Source organism: Cucurbita pepo, chromosome 13, assembly GCF_057944985.1.
Source record: "Cucurbita pepo subsp. pepo isolate OVF chromosome 13, ASM5794498v1, whole genome shotgun sequence".
In the NCBI taxonomy this organism is placed as follows: Eukaryota; Viridiplantae; Streptophyta; class Magnoliopsida; order Cucurbitales; family Cucurbitaceae; genus Cucurbita; species Cucurbita pepo.
In genome coordinates, this window is record NC_141810.1 from 14185559 (window position 1) to 14201091 (window position 15533).

The 15533-nt window shown below is 37.8% G+C and overlaps 2 protein-coding genes across 3 annotated transcripts; one reads left to right on the top strand and one right to left on the bottom strand.

The window, feature by feature from the left end:
• Window positions 1-39: 39 nt before the first annotated feature.
• LOC111808441 (ABC transporter G family member 24) lies at window positions 40-7264 on the top strand. Of its 2 annotated transcripts, XM_023694411.2 has the most exons (14): window positions 40-254; window positions 1016-1092; window positions 1185-1466; window positions 2224-2287; window positions 2368-2514; window positions 2606-2640; window positions 2725-2798; window positions 3044-3969; window positions 4334-4630; window positions 4730-5215; window positions 5319-5467; window positions 5609-5898; window positions 5979-6112; window positions 6833-7264. In XM_023694411.2, exons 1-14 carry the CDS (start codon window positions 40-42, stop codon window positions 6987-6989), a joined length of 3333 nt encoding a protein of 1110 aa, XP_023550179.2. In that variant the 3' UTR covers window positions 6990-7264. The 2 variants fall into 2 exon arrangements, with proteins under 2 accessions (XP_023550179.2, XP_023550178.2); XM_023694410.2 differs by having other exon boundaries at window positions 2606-2798.
• Window positions 7265-8914: 1650 nt separating this feature from the next.
• On the bottom strand, window positions 8915-13139 carry LOC111809125 (adenosine kinase 2). Its single transcript, XM_023695483.2, has 12 exons — window positions 12927-13139; window positions 12459-12512; window positions 12099-12145; window positions 11959-11990; window positions 11753-11854; window positions 11595-11662; window positions 11068-11144; window positions 10867-10964; window positions 10710-10780; window positions 10508-10574; window positions 10234-10417; window positions 8915-9351 (listed from the first exon to the last, which is right to left on the bottom strand). The coding sequence occupies exons 1-12, from the start codon at window positions 13007-13009 to the stop codon at window positions 9209-9211; spliced, it is 1026 nt and encodes a 341-aa protein (XP_023551251.1). The 5' UTR covers window positions 13010-13139; the 3' UTR covers window positions 8915-9208.
• Window positions 13140-15533: the final 2394 nt, after the last annotated feature.

Here is a 15533-nt window from a genome sequence, read left to right on the forward strand (position 1 = left end):
TTTCTCCTTTAGTTCGTTGATATCTCGAAGTTTGAAGCTATGAAGAACATGAAGAACACCACAATTTCTTTCACTTTCATGGCTGTACTTCTTGTCGGATTGAGCTGGGAACAGTTTGTTCTTGGCCAGAATCAGCTTGCCAGCCCTGCAGCACTGCCATTTATCTTGTCCATGGCCAACGCTCAGCTCTCTAATTTGAGTTCAATCATCAACACCGAACTCAGTAGCCACTTCCGTTTTTGCTCCAGAGACACGTGAGTTTTATCCCCCTGTACTTTCAATTTTGTGCTCTGTTTGGTTATTGGGAATTTTAGTGTAACGGCTCAAGCCCACTGCCAATAGATATTGTCCTCTTTCGGGCTTTTCCTCAAGATTTTTAAAACGCGTATGCTAGGAAGAGGTTTCCACACTCTTATAAAAAACGTTTCGTTCCCTTCTCCCATCGATGTGGGACCCCCTAATCCACCACCCTTTTGGGGCCTAGTATCTTTGTTGGCACACCGCCTCGTGTCCACTCCCTTTGGGGCTCAGCGTCATCACTGACATTCTTTATAAAAGTGTAGAAACCTCTCCCTAGTATATGCGTTTTAAAAGCCTTGAGGGAAAGCCTAAAAAGGACAATATCTATTAGCGGTGGGCTTGGACGGTTACAAATGGTATAAGAGCCACACACCAAGCGGTGTGCCAATAAGGACGTTGGGCCCTCAAGGAGGGTGGATTGTGAGATTCCACATCGGTTGAAGAATGGAACAAAGCATTCCTTATAAGGGTGTGAAAACCTCACTAACATATGCATTTTAAAACCTCGAGAGTAGGCCCAAAAAGAACAATATCTACTAGCAGTTGGCTTGGGTCGTTACATTGAGGGAAGTGGAATCCCGATTTTCACTTTACACATTCCTAGATTCTCGAATGCAATAGGAAGTTCCATTAAGAAATCTCGAGGTAGGATCTTTTTTCCATTTCCTTAGGTCGTCATTCATGTGAAACTTGTGGATGGTTTTGTGTTATTCAGGGATGTTGATTGGAACAGAGCGTTTAACTTCTCATCTAATCTGGATTTCTTGTCTTCTTGCCTACAGAAGATGAATGGTATGAGTAATCCGTAAGAGAAAAGAACAAAAAAAAGAAAATCTTCCATTATCTATATTAATTATTAGCTCAAGAAAATCTTCCATTAACAGGACAGCGCCTGTGTACAGCAGCAGAAGTCAAGTTTTACTTTGACAGTATCATCCTTCAGGCTCCCCCAACTGCTTCAACTACTTCCTTCCTCAAACTGAAACTTAATAAAAATTGTAATTTGACATCTTGGGCTTCTGGTTGTGAGCCAGGATGGGCATGCAGTGTCGGTCCAGATCAGCTCGTCGACCTTACTAATTCCCAGCAAATCCCTTCGAGAATGCATGATTGCCAAGCTTGTTGCGATGGTTTCTTCTGTCCTCAGGGTCTTACATGCATGATTCGTAAGTATTTAGACCTATACCTGCTTGTTCTAGAAATGTAACCGCCCAAGCCCACTACTAGCAAATGTTGCCCTCTTTGGGTTTTCCCTTCTGGGCTTCCCCTCAAGGTTTTAAAACGCATCCACTAGGGAGAGATTTTCACACCCTTATAAGGAATGCTTCGTTCTCCTCTCCAACCGATGTGTGATCTCAAAATCCACCCCCCTTGAGGGCCTAGCATCCTCGTTGGCACACCACCCGATGTCTGGCTCTTATACCATTTGTCACAGCCCAAGCCCACCGCTAGCAGATATTGTCTTCTTTGAGCTTTCCTTTATGGGCTTCCCCTCAAGGTTTTAGAACGCATCCACTAGGAAGAAGTCTTCACACCCTTATAAGGAATGTTTTGTTACCCTCTCCAACTGACGTGGGATCTCACAATCCACCCCCTTTGAGGGCCCAGCGTCCTGTTAGCACACCGCCCAGTATCTGGCTCTGATACAATTTGTAACAGCTTAAGCTCACTGACAGTAGATATTGTCCTCTTTGGACTTTTCATTCTGGGCTTCCTCTCAAAGTTTTAAAACGCGTCCATTAGGGAGATGTTTTCACACTCTTATAAGAAATGTTTTGTTCCCCTCTCCAACTGATGTGAAATCTCACAAGAAAGTTGCTCATTTCCATTTCCCTCGTAAATTTAAGCCTCTACAAGCTTGTTTTATACCCTTATAAGTAGCTGATTTGTGCTCACTTTCTAACACTGTTTTGTATCTGACAGCATGCCCTTTAGGATCCTATTGTCCCCTTGCCAAGTTGAATGAAACAACTGGAGTATGTGAACCGTAAGTACAAACCATACCATGTCTGCCACTTCTCTATGTTCTTCAGCATAATGAAGTTATCCATTTTCTTGTTCTTGCAGATATCTTTACCAGCTACCACCTGGGCGGCCCAACCATACCTGTGGAGGAGCAAACATGTGGGCTGATGTTGGTCGTAGTGGAGAGATTTTCTGTTCAGATGGATCATTTTGTCCATCAACCACCCAAAAAATTCCTTGTGATAATGGGTATTCACTTGTTTCTAAGCACTGATACGTTATATAAACCATTGTTTACTGAGCTTTCTAATCTCATCGATCCATTTTGCTGCCATTGCAGACATTACTGCAGAAAGGGTTCAACTTCTCAGAATAGTAAGTGCGATACCGAATTCCATATCCTTGCACGTTCGAACCTCTATTTTTTCTCATCGATCTATTCTACCGGACGTATTGCAGGATGCTTCAAGCTTACTTCATGTGATGCTAACACTGCAAATCAGAATATCCATGCTTATGGAGTAATACTTTTAGTAAGTCATCTACTAATGTGAAAATCTGAGTAAAGGTAACAAGAAGGATAAGAGTCCGAACTACGAAAGATTAAGGCACAACTCCTAACCCACTCACCGATTAGGCCTCCAAGTCCTCTTCTTCCCCAATTTACCTCTGCCAATATCACTCTTTTCTTTCTGACTTTTCTTGTTCTACGCTCTACGAGAAATGACTGCTCATTCAAGACTTGAGTAAGAATCGGAACTTTTCTTTGCTTATGCAGGTGGGTTTGAGCACTATGCTACTCATAATTTACAATTTCTCCGACCAAGTTCTTGCTGCTAGAGAAAGGAGACTGGCTAAATCCAGGGAGGCAGCAGCAAACAGCGCAAAGACAACAGCAAAAGCACAACAAAGGTGGAAAGCTGCGAAAAAAGCTGCAATGAAGCATGCAAGTGGTTTGCAAGTTCAACTATCACGAAAGTTTTCACGTGTGAAAAGCTCGGATACAGAACAATTTAAGATTTTGGATCCATCCAAATCTGATATGGACGATGATTTATCAACGTCATACTCACATATCCCAACCACATCATCGGCTTCGTCTGTGCCCATTGAAGGAAGAGCAGATAGCCAGACTGATCACATGGGAATGATACTTGAAATTGAAGAAGACCATGATGATCATGAAGGCCTTCATAATGAAACTAGAAATGAAAAGGGTATTAAAAAACATGTGCCAAAGGGAAAGCATTCAAGTACTCACAGCCAGATGTTTCAGCATGCTTACGTGCAACTCGAGAAAGAAAAGGTTCAGCAGCAAGAGAATCAAAATCTTACTTTCTCAAGTGTAATTAAAATGGCAACTAATCCAGAGAATAAAAGGCGCCCTCCTATTGAAGTTTCATTTAAAGACCTAAACTTTACTTTGAAAACAAAAAACAAGCACCTTTTGAGATGTGTCACTGGAAACATCAAGCCTGGCCGGATTACTGCTGTCATGGGTCCATCTGGGGCCGGAAAAACAACGTTTCTTTCTGCTTTGGCAGGAAAAGCAATTGGATGTAAGACTACAGGTTCCATTCTAATAAATGGAAGGAATGAATCAATTCTGTCATATAAAAGAATTATGGGTTTTGTACCTCAAGATGATATTGTACATGGGAACTTGACAGTGGAAGAGAATCTATGGTTCAGTGCAAACTGCAGGTATTTCAACCTTTCCTCTTTGCTTTATCTTATAACTCTTTCGACCATTTCAAGTTCAAATTGACGTAACATAAAACCTATTAGCCCGAAAGCACCGTGGAGAGTAACAAAAGTCCATAGACCACCTAATTGATACCAACGAGCAAAATTTTCTTTGTGCTTCAGGACCCCATTGTAACAACAAAGAGTGTGCTAAACTATTAGCAGGAGTCGAAACTGCGGTGGTGCGAAGGCATCTCATAGAATTGACTTTAGGATGAATTATGACTTTCTGGATTTCATCACTAATTTCCTTTGTTCTTCTCTAAGTAGTTTATCATTACTGTCTGTAAGCTTTTTGATAATGGACTGCCTATTGTCATAGGCTTTCTGTGGAGTTATCCAAAGCAGATAAGGTTCTAATTGTTGAAAGAGTTATCGAGTTCTTGGGGCTCCAGACTGTGAGAAACTCCTTGGTCGGGACAGTGGAAAAGCGAGGAATCTCTGGAGGACAAAGGAAGAGGGTGAATGTCGGGTTAGAAATGGTGATAGAGCCTTCGATTTTGCTGTTAGATGAGCCAACATCTGGTTTGGACAGTTCTTCTTCCCAACTGCTTCTTAGAGCACTCAGGAGAGAAGCTCTTGAAGGTGTGACCATCTCCATGGTGGTTCATCAACCAAGGTAACTTTTCCAAGCCTGTTCTTCCACTGTCTTTATAGCCTGCCTGCATCCCTGATTGATAATGTCTCTTATTTACTAATTTACGAATCTCCGCTTCAGCTACACCTTATACAAAATGTTCGACGATTTGGTTCTTCTTGCAAAAGGTGGTTTTACTGTTTATCATGGACCAGCAAGGAGAGTTGAAGAATACTTTGCTGGCCTTGGAATCCATGTCCCGGAGCGTGTTAACCCTCCAGATCACTTCATTGATATTTTGGAGGGTATAGTGACACCAAATGCAGATATTAGCTATGAAGAGCTTCCTGTTAGATGGTTGCTTCATAATGGTTACCCAGTACCAGCAGATTTGCAGCAGATCTCAGCCAGACACACTACAAGCATGGCAGATGTGGAGCGAACTAATGGAACGAGCAACCGTGTTCTTGTCGAGCCACAACCTTCTTTAGCTGGGGAATTATGGCAGGGCATGAGAAGTAAAGTTGAGGAACATCATGACAAGTTAAGAATGCTTTTGAAGACCAAAGATTTGTCCCATAGAAGAACTCCAGGCATACTTAAGCAGTACAAATACTTTCTTGGGAGGTACACATCGTATTAATAGAAACCTTCAATAACAATGATCTTACGACATGGTGTGTAAAGTATTAATAGCTGATATATGTCTCTTCATAACCATGAATTTCAGAATCGGTAAGCAGCGATTACGGGACTCGAGAATACAAGTTATAGATTATTTGACCTTACTTCTTGCTGGTGCCTGCCTTGGACCGATTTCTGATTTGAGCGACCAGTCATTTGGTGTTTATGGTTATCCTTTCACCATTATTGCAGTTTGTAAGTTACCAATTCTTTGCGAACATATGTGCTTAACGAGACCTTTGCCCGTTGTTTTCATGCAATATGTTCTCTTTTATCGGGGCCTAAATACATAACCACTGATCATGACCATGACCATGATTGTATCATTGATTTCAGCTCTTCTAGGAAAAATTGCGGCTTTGAGAACATTTTCTTTGGATAAGTTGGAGTATTGGAGAGAGAGTTCTTCGGGCATGAGCAGTTTGGCTTATTTTCTCGCGAAGGACACGGTTGACCATTTTAATACCGTGATAAAGCCGCTGGTGTATCTATCTATGTTCTATGCCTTCGCAAACCCGAGATCTTCCTTTACAGATCATTATGTTGTTTTACTCTGCCTTCTGTACTGTGTCACGGGCATGGCTTATTCTTTGGCTATCCTCCTTCAGCCTGGTGCAGCCCAACTGGTGAGTGAAAGCAGTGCATAAACAAGTCCTTAGCAAGCTTGGTGATTTGCCTCACTGACTAAATCTACTGTTCCATGCAGTGGTCAGCCATTTTTCCTGTTGTCTTAACCCTCTTCATAACAAGGCCTCAAACTAGTTCAGCAATGAAGACTCTGTCTAATCTTTGTTACCCCAAATGGGCTCTGGAAGCATTAGTGACTGCAAATGCGGAAAGGTATGTCTTGAAGTTTCCCTCGTTCATAATCATGTCCACTCTTGAGTTTTATAATTCAAATCCCCCCATGAAACTTGTAACAGCCCAAGCCCAAGCCCACCGCTAGTAGATATTGTCCGCTTTGGCTATTACATATCGCCGTCTATCTCACGGTTTTAGAATGCATCTACTAGGGAGAGGTTTCCACACCATTATAAGGAATGCTTCGTTCCCCTTTCCAACCAACGTGAGATCTCACAATGGAGAATGAAACATTTTTTATAAGGTTGTGGAAACCTCTCCTGGTAGATATGTTTTAAAACCTTAAAAGGAAGCACAAAAGGGAAAGCCCAAAGGGACAATATATGTCTACTAGCGGTAGGCTTTGGCTGTTATGTATTGCCGCCAGCCTCACAATTTTATAACGCATCTATTAGGGAGAGGTTTCCACACCATTATCAGGAATGCTTTGTTCCCCTTTCCAACCAATGTGAGATCTCACAATGGAGAACGAAACATTCCTTATAAGGGTGTGAAAACCTCTCCCTGCTAGACGCGTTTTAAAACCTTAAGGGGAAGCCCAAAAGGGAAAGCCCAAAGAAGACAATATCTGCTAGCGATAGGCTTGGGTTGTTACAGAGCTAGCCTACCGCAAAACTTTACCTCTCTCCCAAGGGAGAATTATTGAGTTTGTTAGTAAATTGCAATAAACTTTCTAAGCTAACTGGCTCTGTTCTACAGGTACGATGGAGTGTGGCTGATAACTCGCTGTGGAGTTCTAAATGGGAGTGGATTTGACATTCATGACTGGGGCCAATGCCTACTCCTCCTAATGGTCACAGGTGTGATTTTCCGGATACTTTCATATGTTTGTTTGTTGATCGTTCGAAGAAAGTGATACCTTGACCGCGAGACTCAATCCCCTCTGCCATTTTCTTCAAGTAGTAAGCAACCTAGAGCAACAATACTCCATTTTCAGGCACCTTTCATTATGGACTTCCCCATCACACGAAGATCCAGTTCAGAAATTGCATATATTTGATATTAGATCCTTGCTCTCTTACTTAGCAATGTTGCCTCTTCAGCTTGATTCATTGTACTCTTATTGTGAAAGCTAAAAGCAGGTGAAGCCAAACCCAGCTTTCTCTGTATCTAACTGCATCAATTCCTCCATCAAGCTTCAATTAATTCCTCTATTTTCGTATGGCCCTACAATACTATTTCTAGTTTAAAAAGAAATGCTATCCTAACCAGCCACTGCCTAAAAACGTAAAAACGCGATTGCTTAACCAAAATGAATCCATACCTGGGTGGTCGACACAACCACCGGAAGCCTGAGTTCTTACAACTTCCTCAAAAGCAAATGCACGATCTCCTGAAATGGAAAGAAAATTCATGCTATGCAGCTCATGATCTTCAACATGCCAATGTAAACCATCGGAGAAGTAACGATCGGAATGTCATCTGGCATATAACGCGTAAGTGATCCGGGAGATCGCGCAATTACTTGCAAGTTCCAAGGGCTATTTGAAAGCCTCCAACCTGCCGTCCCTTCCATGTTAATACCAGAATCTGAACTCTTTCCTCTCGAGTTGGGTGAGACATCGTCTGAGGAAGCCGAAGATGGCTTCAATATCTCTGGACTTGTATTCAGATCATTCCTGGTGGAAATGTCGCCACTATCCCGACAGAAATCAGTCAGTGCCGCCATAAATTGAGAAAGAAAACAAAAGTCGCTGCTCGTAAATCGATTATGGACACCGACAACATGGCAAGCGGATTGAAACCCTAAATTTGAGAAGTACAGAACGATTTGTAGTGCATCTTTGATGAAATTACCGCGAGTTATACACAGAGGACCATGAAATTTGAGTAGAAAAGGAAAATATGTTGCAAATTGAACGTCATAAACAAGCAACGGCACCTGTAACTGAAAGATGACCTTCAAAAGGAAACCCCGAGCAAAGAGAAAGAACGCGCGAAGACAGCTCACGGACAGAAACGCCAAAAACGCCATGCTTTATTGTGCGCATGATAGCAATATATAAGACTGATGGCTAAAATACACTGTCTTAGTGTCAGAGTTGAAATTTATGGTGACACTAAGTATTTTAGTGATTGAATTATGGGATTAAACTTGAAAGTTCCAACTTTTTTTAAAAAAACAATCATATACTTGCAAGTGGAGAACTCATTGGAATGGAAACACCCTAATACAAACCTCGTGTCGTGTTTGAATGCTCTTTTTACCCGCAACACTATATTTTTACATGGAAGATTCATATTCGGGTTATTCTCTTATCAGCATTATCGTTGATGGATGAAATGGATAACAGTCACAAAGTAAAGATGAAGGACAGTAATCTAACACATTTGTGATGAACGATGGATCCTTCTATCAATGCAAATAGACGCAAACAAAACTTTAGAGTAGTAAAATCTAACTTCCACTCGAATTTTTTGTAACTAAATAGGTTAATAAAATTATAATACAAACATGCTAGCTTCTTATTAAAAATGGAGACTTCTTATTTTTTTTATTTAGATATGCTTTTTCCCATGTCAATATTTATAAATAATCATTGATTGAAATTATATTATTAAAAATATTACAAAATTATATCTATGTAACTCGCTTTTTATCTCAGAGCCCATAGGTAGCCTACAAAACAAAGCTTAAACTTGAAGGTACTTTTAGTCTATCTACTCTTATAAATAACAAACATACCATGAATTAGAGAGCTAAAATTCTACATCTTATCAGTTTAAAAATGCATCCAAGTTCCAATTTTGTGTAATATGACAACAGAGCATCCCTGGAGATAGAATTAATAACTCAGATTATAACTTCAGTACTAAAGATTCGCATGTGTTTAATAGAATGGTTCGGGTTCAGAGTTGCTCAAATGAAAATTTTCATCCGTGAGGATGAGAAGAAAAACTCGAAATTCGACATTCAAAAGAGAATCGGATGAATTTAGGAGTAAATAGGAAGGGTTTTCATAAGACAGTACCAGATTGGATGGATGGATGGATGGATGGATGGATGGATGAAAATTGCTGCTAGTTTTATCACGGAAGGGAAGGATGTGATATCCTGCTCTGCGCCAAAGCTGTCTAATTGTAATCGGGTTTTTCTGGGTATGTGCAGCCTGACCTTTGGATTATCACATTTGATGCGTAGCAACCGGCTTTCACACAGTCTTCAATGGGCTTCTCTTGAACCAGTTGAGATAAGAATCCCCCAACAAATGCATCTCCTGTTGCAAGAACGACAATCACAAAGAGAACGAGAAGATGAGTGATGAGTTATATTATTGTGTTGTAATGAAAGTGAAAGTTTCATTGTCCTTATTGCATTTTTTGAACTAAAGATGATCTAGCAAGGTGCGTCAATGAAAAGTTCATCTGGTTTGCGACATCTAAATATCCATTGAGATCTAATGCACGATATGAGATTGTAGCAAGGAACCATTAAACGACTATAAACCAACTAAGTACAGGGGAAAATGGAACGACTCAAGCCCACCACTCGCAGATATTGTCCTCTTTGGGCTTCCTCTCAAGGATTTTAAAATGTGTATGCTAGAGAGAGATTTCCACACCCTTATAAAGAATGCTTTGTTTTCCTCCTCAATCGATGTGAGATCTCACAATCCACCCCCCTTCGGGGCCCAGCGTCCTTGCTGGCACACTGCCTCGTGTCCACCCTCCTTTGAGGCTCAGCCTCCTCGCTGGCACATTGTCAATGTGCCACCCGGTGTCTAGCTCTAATACCAACTGTAACGACTCAAGCCCACTGCTAGCAGATATTGTCCTCTTTGGACTTTCCCTTTAAGGCTTAAAATCGTCTGCCAGGGAGAGGTTTCCACACCCTTATAAAGAATGCTCCGTTCTCCTCCCCCATCGACGTGGGATCTCACAAAAAATAAGCCAGCTTGTGCCCTCGCAGTATAAGTAAAGTCTATTGTTCATTGTCCACGGTTTTACTCCATGGTTTTACAACCTTCATAAGATATGATAAATGGGGGGTGCAAAAGTATTTCAATAAAATAGTTCACGCAAATTCCCTAAGAAGAGTATATGTTGACTCAGTCTTTCCATGCATTTGCCAATTAAAGTTGGATAGAGAGACCATATACCTGCCCCATTGGTGTCAACCAACTTCTCCTTGGGCAACAAAATAACAGGGAATAGTTTTGTCTTCCCATCTTCAGCAACCACCACAGGATCGGCACCTTGAGTGATGACGGTGATCCTCTTTCGTGTTCCCGATGCCTTTGGCCACTGGGAAATCTTTATGGCAATCTCCTCGACATTGTCAGTCTAATCAGAAAAGACAAATTTAGTAATCTGTGGGAGAGCTTCAGTTCAGTTTTTGCATTTGAGAGCCCAAAAGAATGTTATGAAAATTACCTCCCACCCATGAACTTTTGAGAAGGTTCTTGCTTCTGTCTCATTCCCAAAAACATAATCCACGTACCTGTATTAAAAATCAACCCAATTGTCCATAACAACAATCGTGACCAAGGAAGAGCTCTTAACCAAAACCATTATAATGAAAGAAGTTCTGCATCCATTGCATAAAAGATGAAAAATAAAAGTGCACAAAACTTACGGCAGAGCTTTCTCCTGCACCTCTCTGAAGAATTCACAAATGAAGGGAGCAGAAAGATTCATGCAGAAGACCTGCAGAAGCATGCAAATTTTTCTAAAGTGCTGAAACTAGAATTCAAAGGAATAAAATGTGCATCACATCAGTGTGGAAATGTCACCTTGTTGTTTGCAGCGGCATGAGCAGCAACAAGTTGAATGGACTCAGGGGACACCGTCAAGAAAAATCCAGCAATATAGTAATATTTTGCCTGCTCCACTGTTCGAAAGTAAATTTGCATTGAGGTCAGAAATTTTATAGCATATGGCCACAAAATACACAGTAAATGAAAAAAGTACAAAAGTAGAGGAGAAATGAGTACCAAGTGCCCAGTTTTCAGGTCGCTTCAAGTGCTCAGTTTTGTAACAGTTCGCAGCTGACAAGTTAGCAACAAGTGACCTGCAAATTGTCAATTTAAGTTACACTTGACTTGATATGAAATATGGACTCTTTCCACAACACACACACATTGAGGTCACTCCTTTCCACTACCTAATGAATGTTGATTGTGAAACCAAGTGACTAACCTCGTCTCCTCCCAACTCTATATATACATATATATATATGGATGTTGATTGTGGAACCAAGGGACTTACCTCATCTCCTCCCAACTTTATATATACATATACATTCATAGTTTTTGATGTATGCAAGTATAAAATAAATGTTATCTGGTTGGAGGTGAAGGAAGATAGGATTTTAAGTAGCCATATTAACAATGAAACATAAAGAGGAGTTTATCACCTAGTTTTCAACCAATGAAATTTAAATGAACTTCAAAAAAGTAGAAAAAAACTTTTACTACATTCTTTCCAAGAGTCTAGTCACATATAAACAGATATTGCCTACCTCTCACCACCTCCGACACAGACAGCACATGTACCGGTGGGAGTAGTTTCATCCTCGTAATATTGAACCTGAATACATTTGATTTAAAATTAATCAAGACTTTTGTAGTTGATAATTTGAACCCATTAGGAGGTTGTGGGAAACATGCCCAGACTTACATTGACACCAGCAAGCCTCGAGTTTTTCTTCATTTCCTCTCCAAATTTGTCCTTTCCAATGGAACCAATATAACTAGTAGCACCAGGAATTTGAAGCATCCACTGAAAATATCGAGAAAATATCAATAGGTTCATAGGAGAAATGAAACTTGATTTCATAAAACTGCATTCAGGGTAAAAAAGTCACTGATGAAGCTGCTACCAACCTGAGCAACTTTAATGGAATTTTGAGTGGCGCCTTCATGTAAGAAAAATAATGTCAAAAACACAGATCATCAAGTTACACAAATGATCAAGTAAGAAGACATAATTATTTAAAAGCACTAGAAAAAGAAAATCAAAATACCTCCAGCAATATATTCCACATTGTCTTTAGCAGCCAGTTCCTCGTACCTATACAAATTCACGAGTAAACGTTGTAATATTAGGATTTAAACGAGAAACAAAGTACAGAACGCATGAGATAGGAAGCAATCGATCAACATCCCTACAAAGAAAATAAATAAGCTCACCACTGAATACAAATTCATCATGAACTACACAATACAGATCTCCTACTTACAAATTCATTTGCCTGTTTGCTAAAGTAAAAAAATGCAAAATACGTCAAACCATTCAATCTTACTTCCTCCCAGATCCTGATGAACTTGCAAGGAAAAAGCAAAATACAATGATTGTGGATGGAAATACGAAGAAAGAAACTCACATGGGCAAGTGTTTCTCCTCGGCAAGAATAGCATTGTTCAACTGGATATCATATCTGCCAATAAGAAACATCAAGTTGTTAAAGAGCTTCTTCAAACAAAACCAATCTATACGTTCATCGAAATCACACACCAAACAACTGCATTTTTTACTCAGTAAATCACAACCGTGCATTAGTCTCTATTTAGAGATTTTCACTTCCCCCAAAACAGAACACGATTAAGGGACCGGAAAAGGTGAGGCATCTAGATCTGGCAATCATTCATCTCGCCCTCCTTGGCAACCAAAGTGTACATAAAGAAACAGAAACAAAAAGTGATAGATCTGGCATATAAAACCTAACCCACCTCGGAAATGCTTAGATTTATACTGTAAACATCTAAATCGCTTGATTTTATGGTGCATACGAGCAAAATAACGGCATCACAGTTCGGAAAAGAAAACAATCGAGAGACGGAAGTGAGCTTACTTTTTCAAGAAATCATCGTCGACAACGGCGGAGATGTCGAGCAGGGGGTTGCCCATTCCCAAAAGGATCTTCTCATACGCCATTGGAGGTAGATTTGGAAGGTGAAGAATGAGAGAAACAAAGGAATGAAAATGGACAGCTTACGAGATATGAAGAGAGACGGCGATGTGTTCGAACTTCTGAAGGTCACTAAGTAGAAGAGAGCCCTTTCGCGCGTCGCCGTCACCTTCTTAAATTCTCTATTTTAGAAATTACAAACTAATTAACTAATTAATTAATTAATTTTAAAAAATAAAAATTTTAAAAATAATATATATTTTTAGACTAAAAATATTATTTTAGTAATTATAATATTACAAAAACTATCTAAAAAAGGGCGGAAGAAATTGGGCTTATGTACGGCCCAATCCTATGAAGCCCTAAGCCCAAAATTCCATTTAATTTTCCATTTTTTATTTTCTAACATATTTGCAAATAAATATTTCTATATAATTAATTAAAAATAAATATAATATATTTTAAAAACCCATTAATCATTAATTGAAGAAACCTATGTATTTCCATGAGTCGCCCTCGTGGAGCGAACCAGATCTTTCAAAAATTTCGTATCGTTTTTCATGGACTAGCATCTCGAGATTCTTTAACAAACATAAAAAAATCATCTTGAATATCGGGTATTGAGTTTAGTCGATGGACGTTTAGAAACCTTAGACCTAATTATCCTGAAACAATACTCGAGGTAAATTATGAATTTTTTAGCTGAATATGCAACCATTATGACTAAATCTTGATCATTTTACGAATATTAAAGAATATTAAAATATTGCAAAAAATTAAATGAAAACAAGAAAATTCAAACATTTTTAATCACATTTAATTAGTCAATTGACAACCAATAATTTAAATATAATTAAGTTATATTCAATTATTCAAGACAATGACATTTTTTATTTCTATAAAATCTTTAAGAAGAAATCTAATTTAAATCATTTATGTCATTTTCATTGACAAAATCAAATTTTTATGATTAAAAAAATTAGCTAAAAATAGAATAAAATCTCTCTTTTTTTTACCCTAATTTTTAATTTTCGAATATAACATGACACGTGTATTATATAGCTCATACCGCTATGAAATTACCTTTATGTACGTTCTGTTGTTCACACGCTATTGGAAAACGAGATTCAAAAATTTAAATAACTTAAAATACGAGCAGCTTAAATATATAGCAAAAGAAGTTAAACTCGAGCTTATAAATATAATAAAATAAAATAAAAGAGACGAAAGCCATCAATAAAAAAACGAATACGGTTAAAAATCGATATTATTACGAGATTAATATTTTTTAACAAAATAATATTGTTGATAAAGAAAAAAAAATGTTTGTATTTTAATTTTTAATATAAGATTAGAAATATGAATAAAAAATGTTGTTTAAGTTATTTATTTATTATAATAAATCTCATTATTTTAAAATAATAATGAAAAATATTCTTGCTTTTTTTTTTTTATTCTTTTTTGGGTTCTCTGTGTTTTTTTTTTTTTTTTAATTTATTTTAAATTTATGCTTATTACCGGAATATATTAACTTTTTTTTTTTTCTTTGGAAAAAGCTTAATTAAGCCTTAACTTTTATGGAATTATTCGGGAAAAAATATGTTAATTTTTGTTCGCTTTGCTAATCGGTTTGACCGTTGAAAATAATGTTCTCAAATAAACACGTTATTGAGCTTTCAATTTTATGTCCAATTAATTTTTACGGTTGAACTCTCACAACTAGGAATAGATGTCACATATTGTCTGTACAACGTAAATAATAGATGATAATGACAATTGCCACGTGAATGGGTCTACGAAGCTACTAGAAAGAAGTTTCGAGAGTTACGAACCACACCCGAGCTCGTATTAGTCATGGGTTGAGAACAATAATTGAATTCCCATAAACCCAATCGAAACGAAAGGATTCACTTTGATTGTTAAAAGTAGGTAATCCGCTCTCTATTCATTAAATAGGTTTTCGGGAAATTTTTGGGAGCGGATTAGGCTCTTGAGGAACAGCAAATATCTCGTGTATCCTAAAACTTTCAATTTTGTATTCAATAAATTTAAAAAATTTCAAATTTGTACAAGCAAATTAATTTTTTAAATTTGATAAATTAAATAGACACGAACTTAGAATATTAAAATTCTAAAAGATAATGAAATGAATTGTAAAGTGATTTATTCCATTTATTTATATATATATATATATATATATATATATATATATATATATATATATTCGTGACTGAAATGAAAATAAAATAAAATTATTATCCAAAGTTTTAATGGACAAATAATTTTAGTATATAGTATTTTTGGTACATATTACTATAGTCCCTTATTTAAAATGGACCACATCCATTTATTCAATAGTTATTGGACCATTTCTTTACTAGGCTTGTCCCATATTATTAAATTACATATTCTATTATTTTTCTATTAATTAAATTAATTAATATGTTGATTTAAAAAAAAAACATAAAATAATTTATATGCTAAACATTATTGGATATGCACGTTTCATATTTAATTTTAATATCTAAATTTAATTTGCATTTTGGTCCC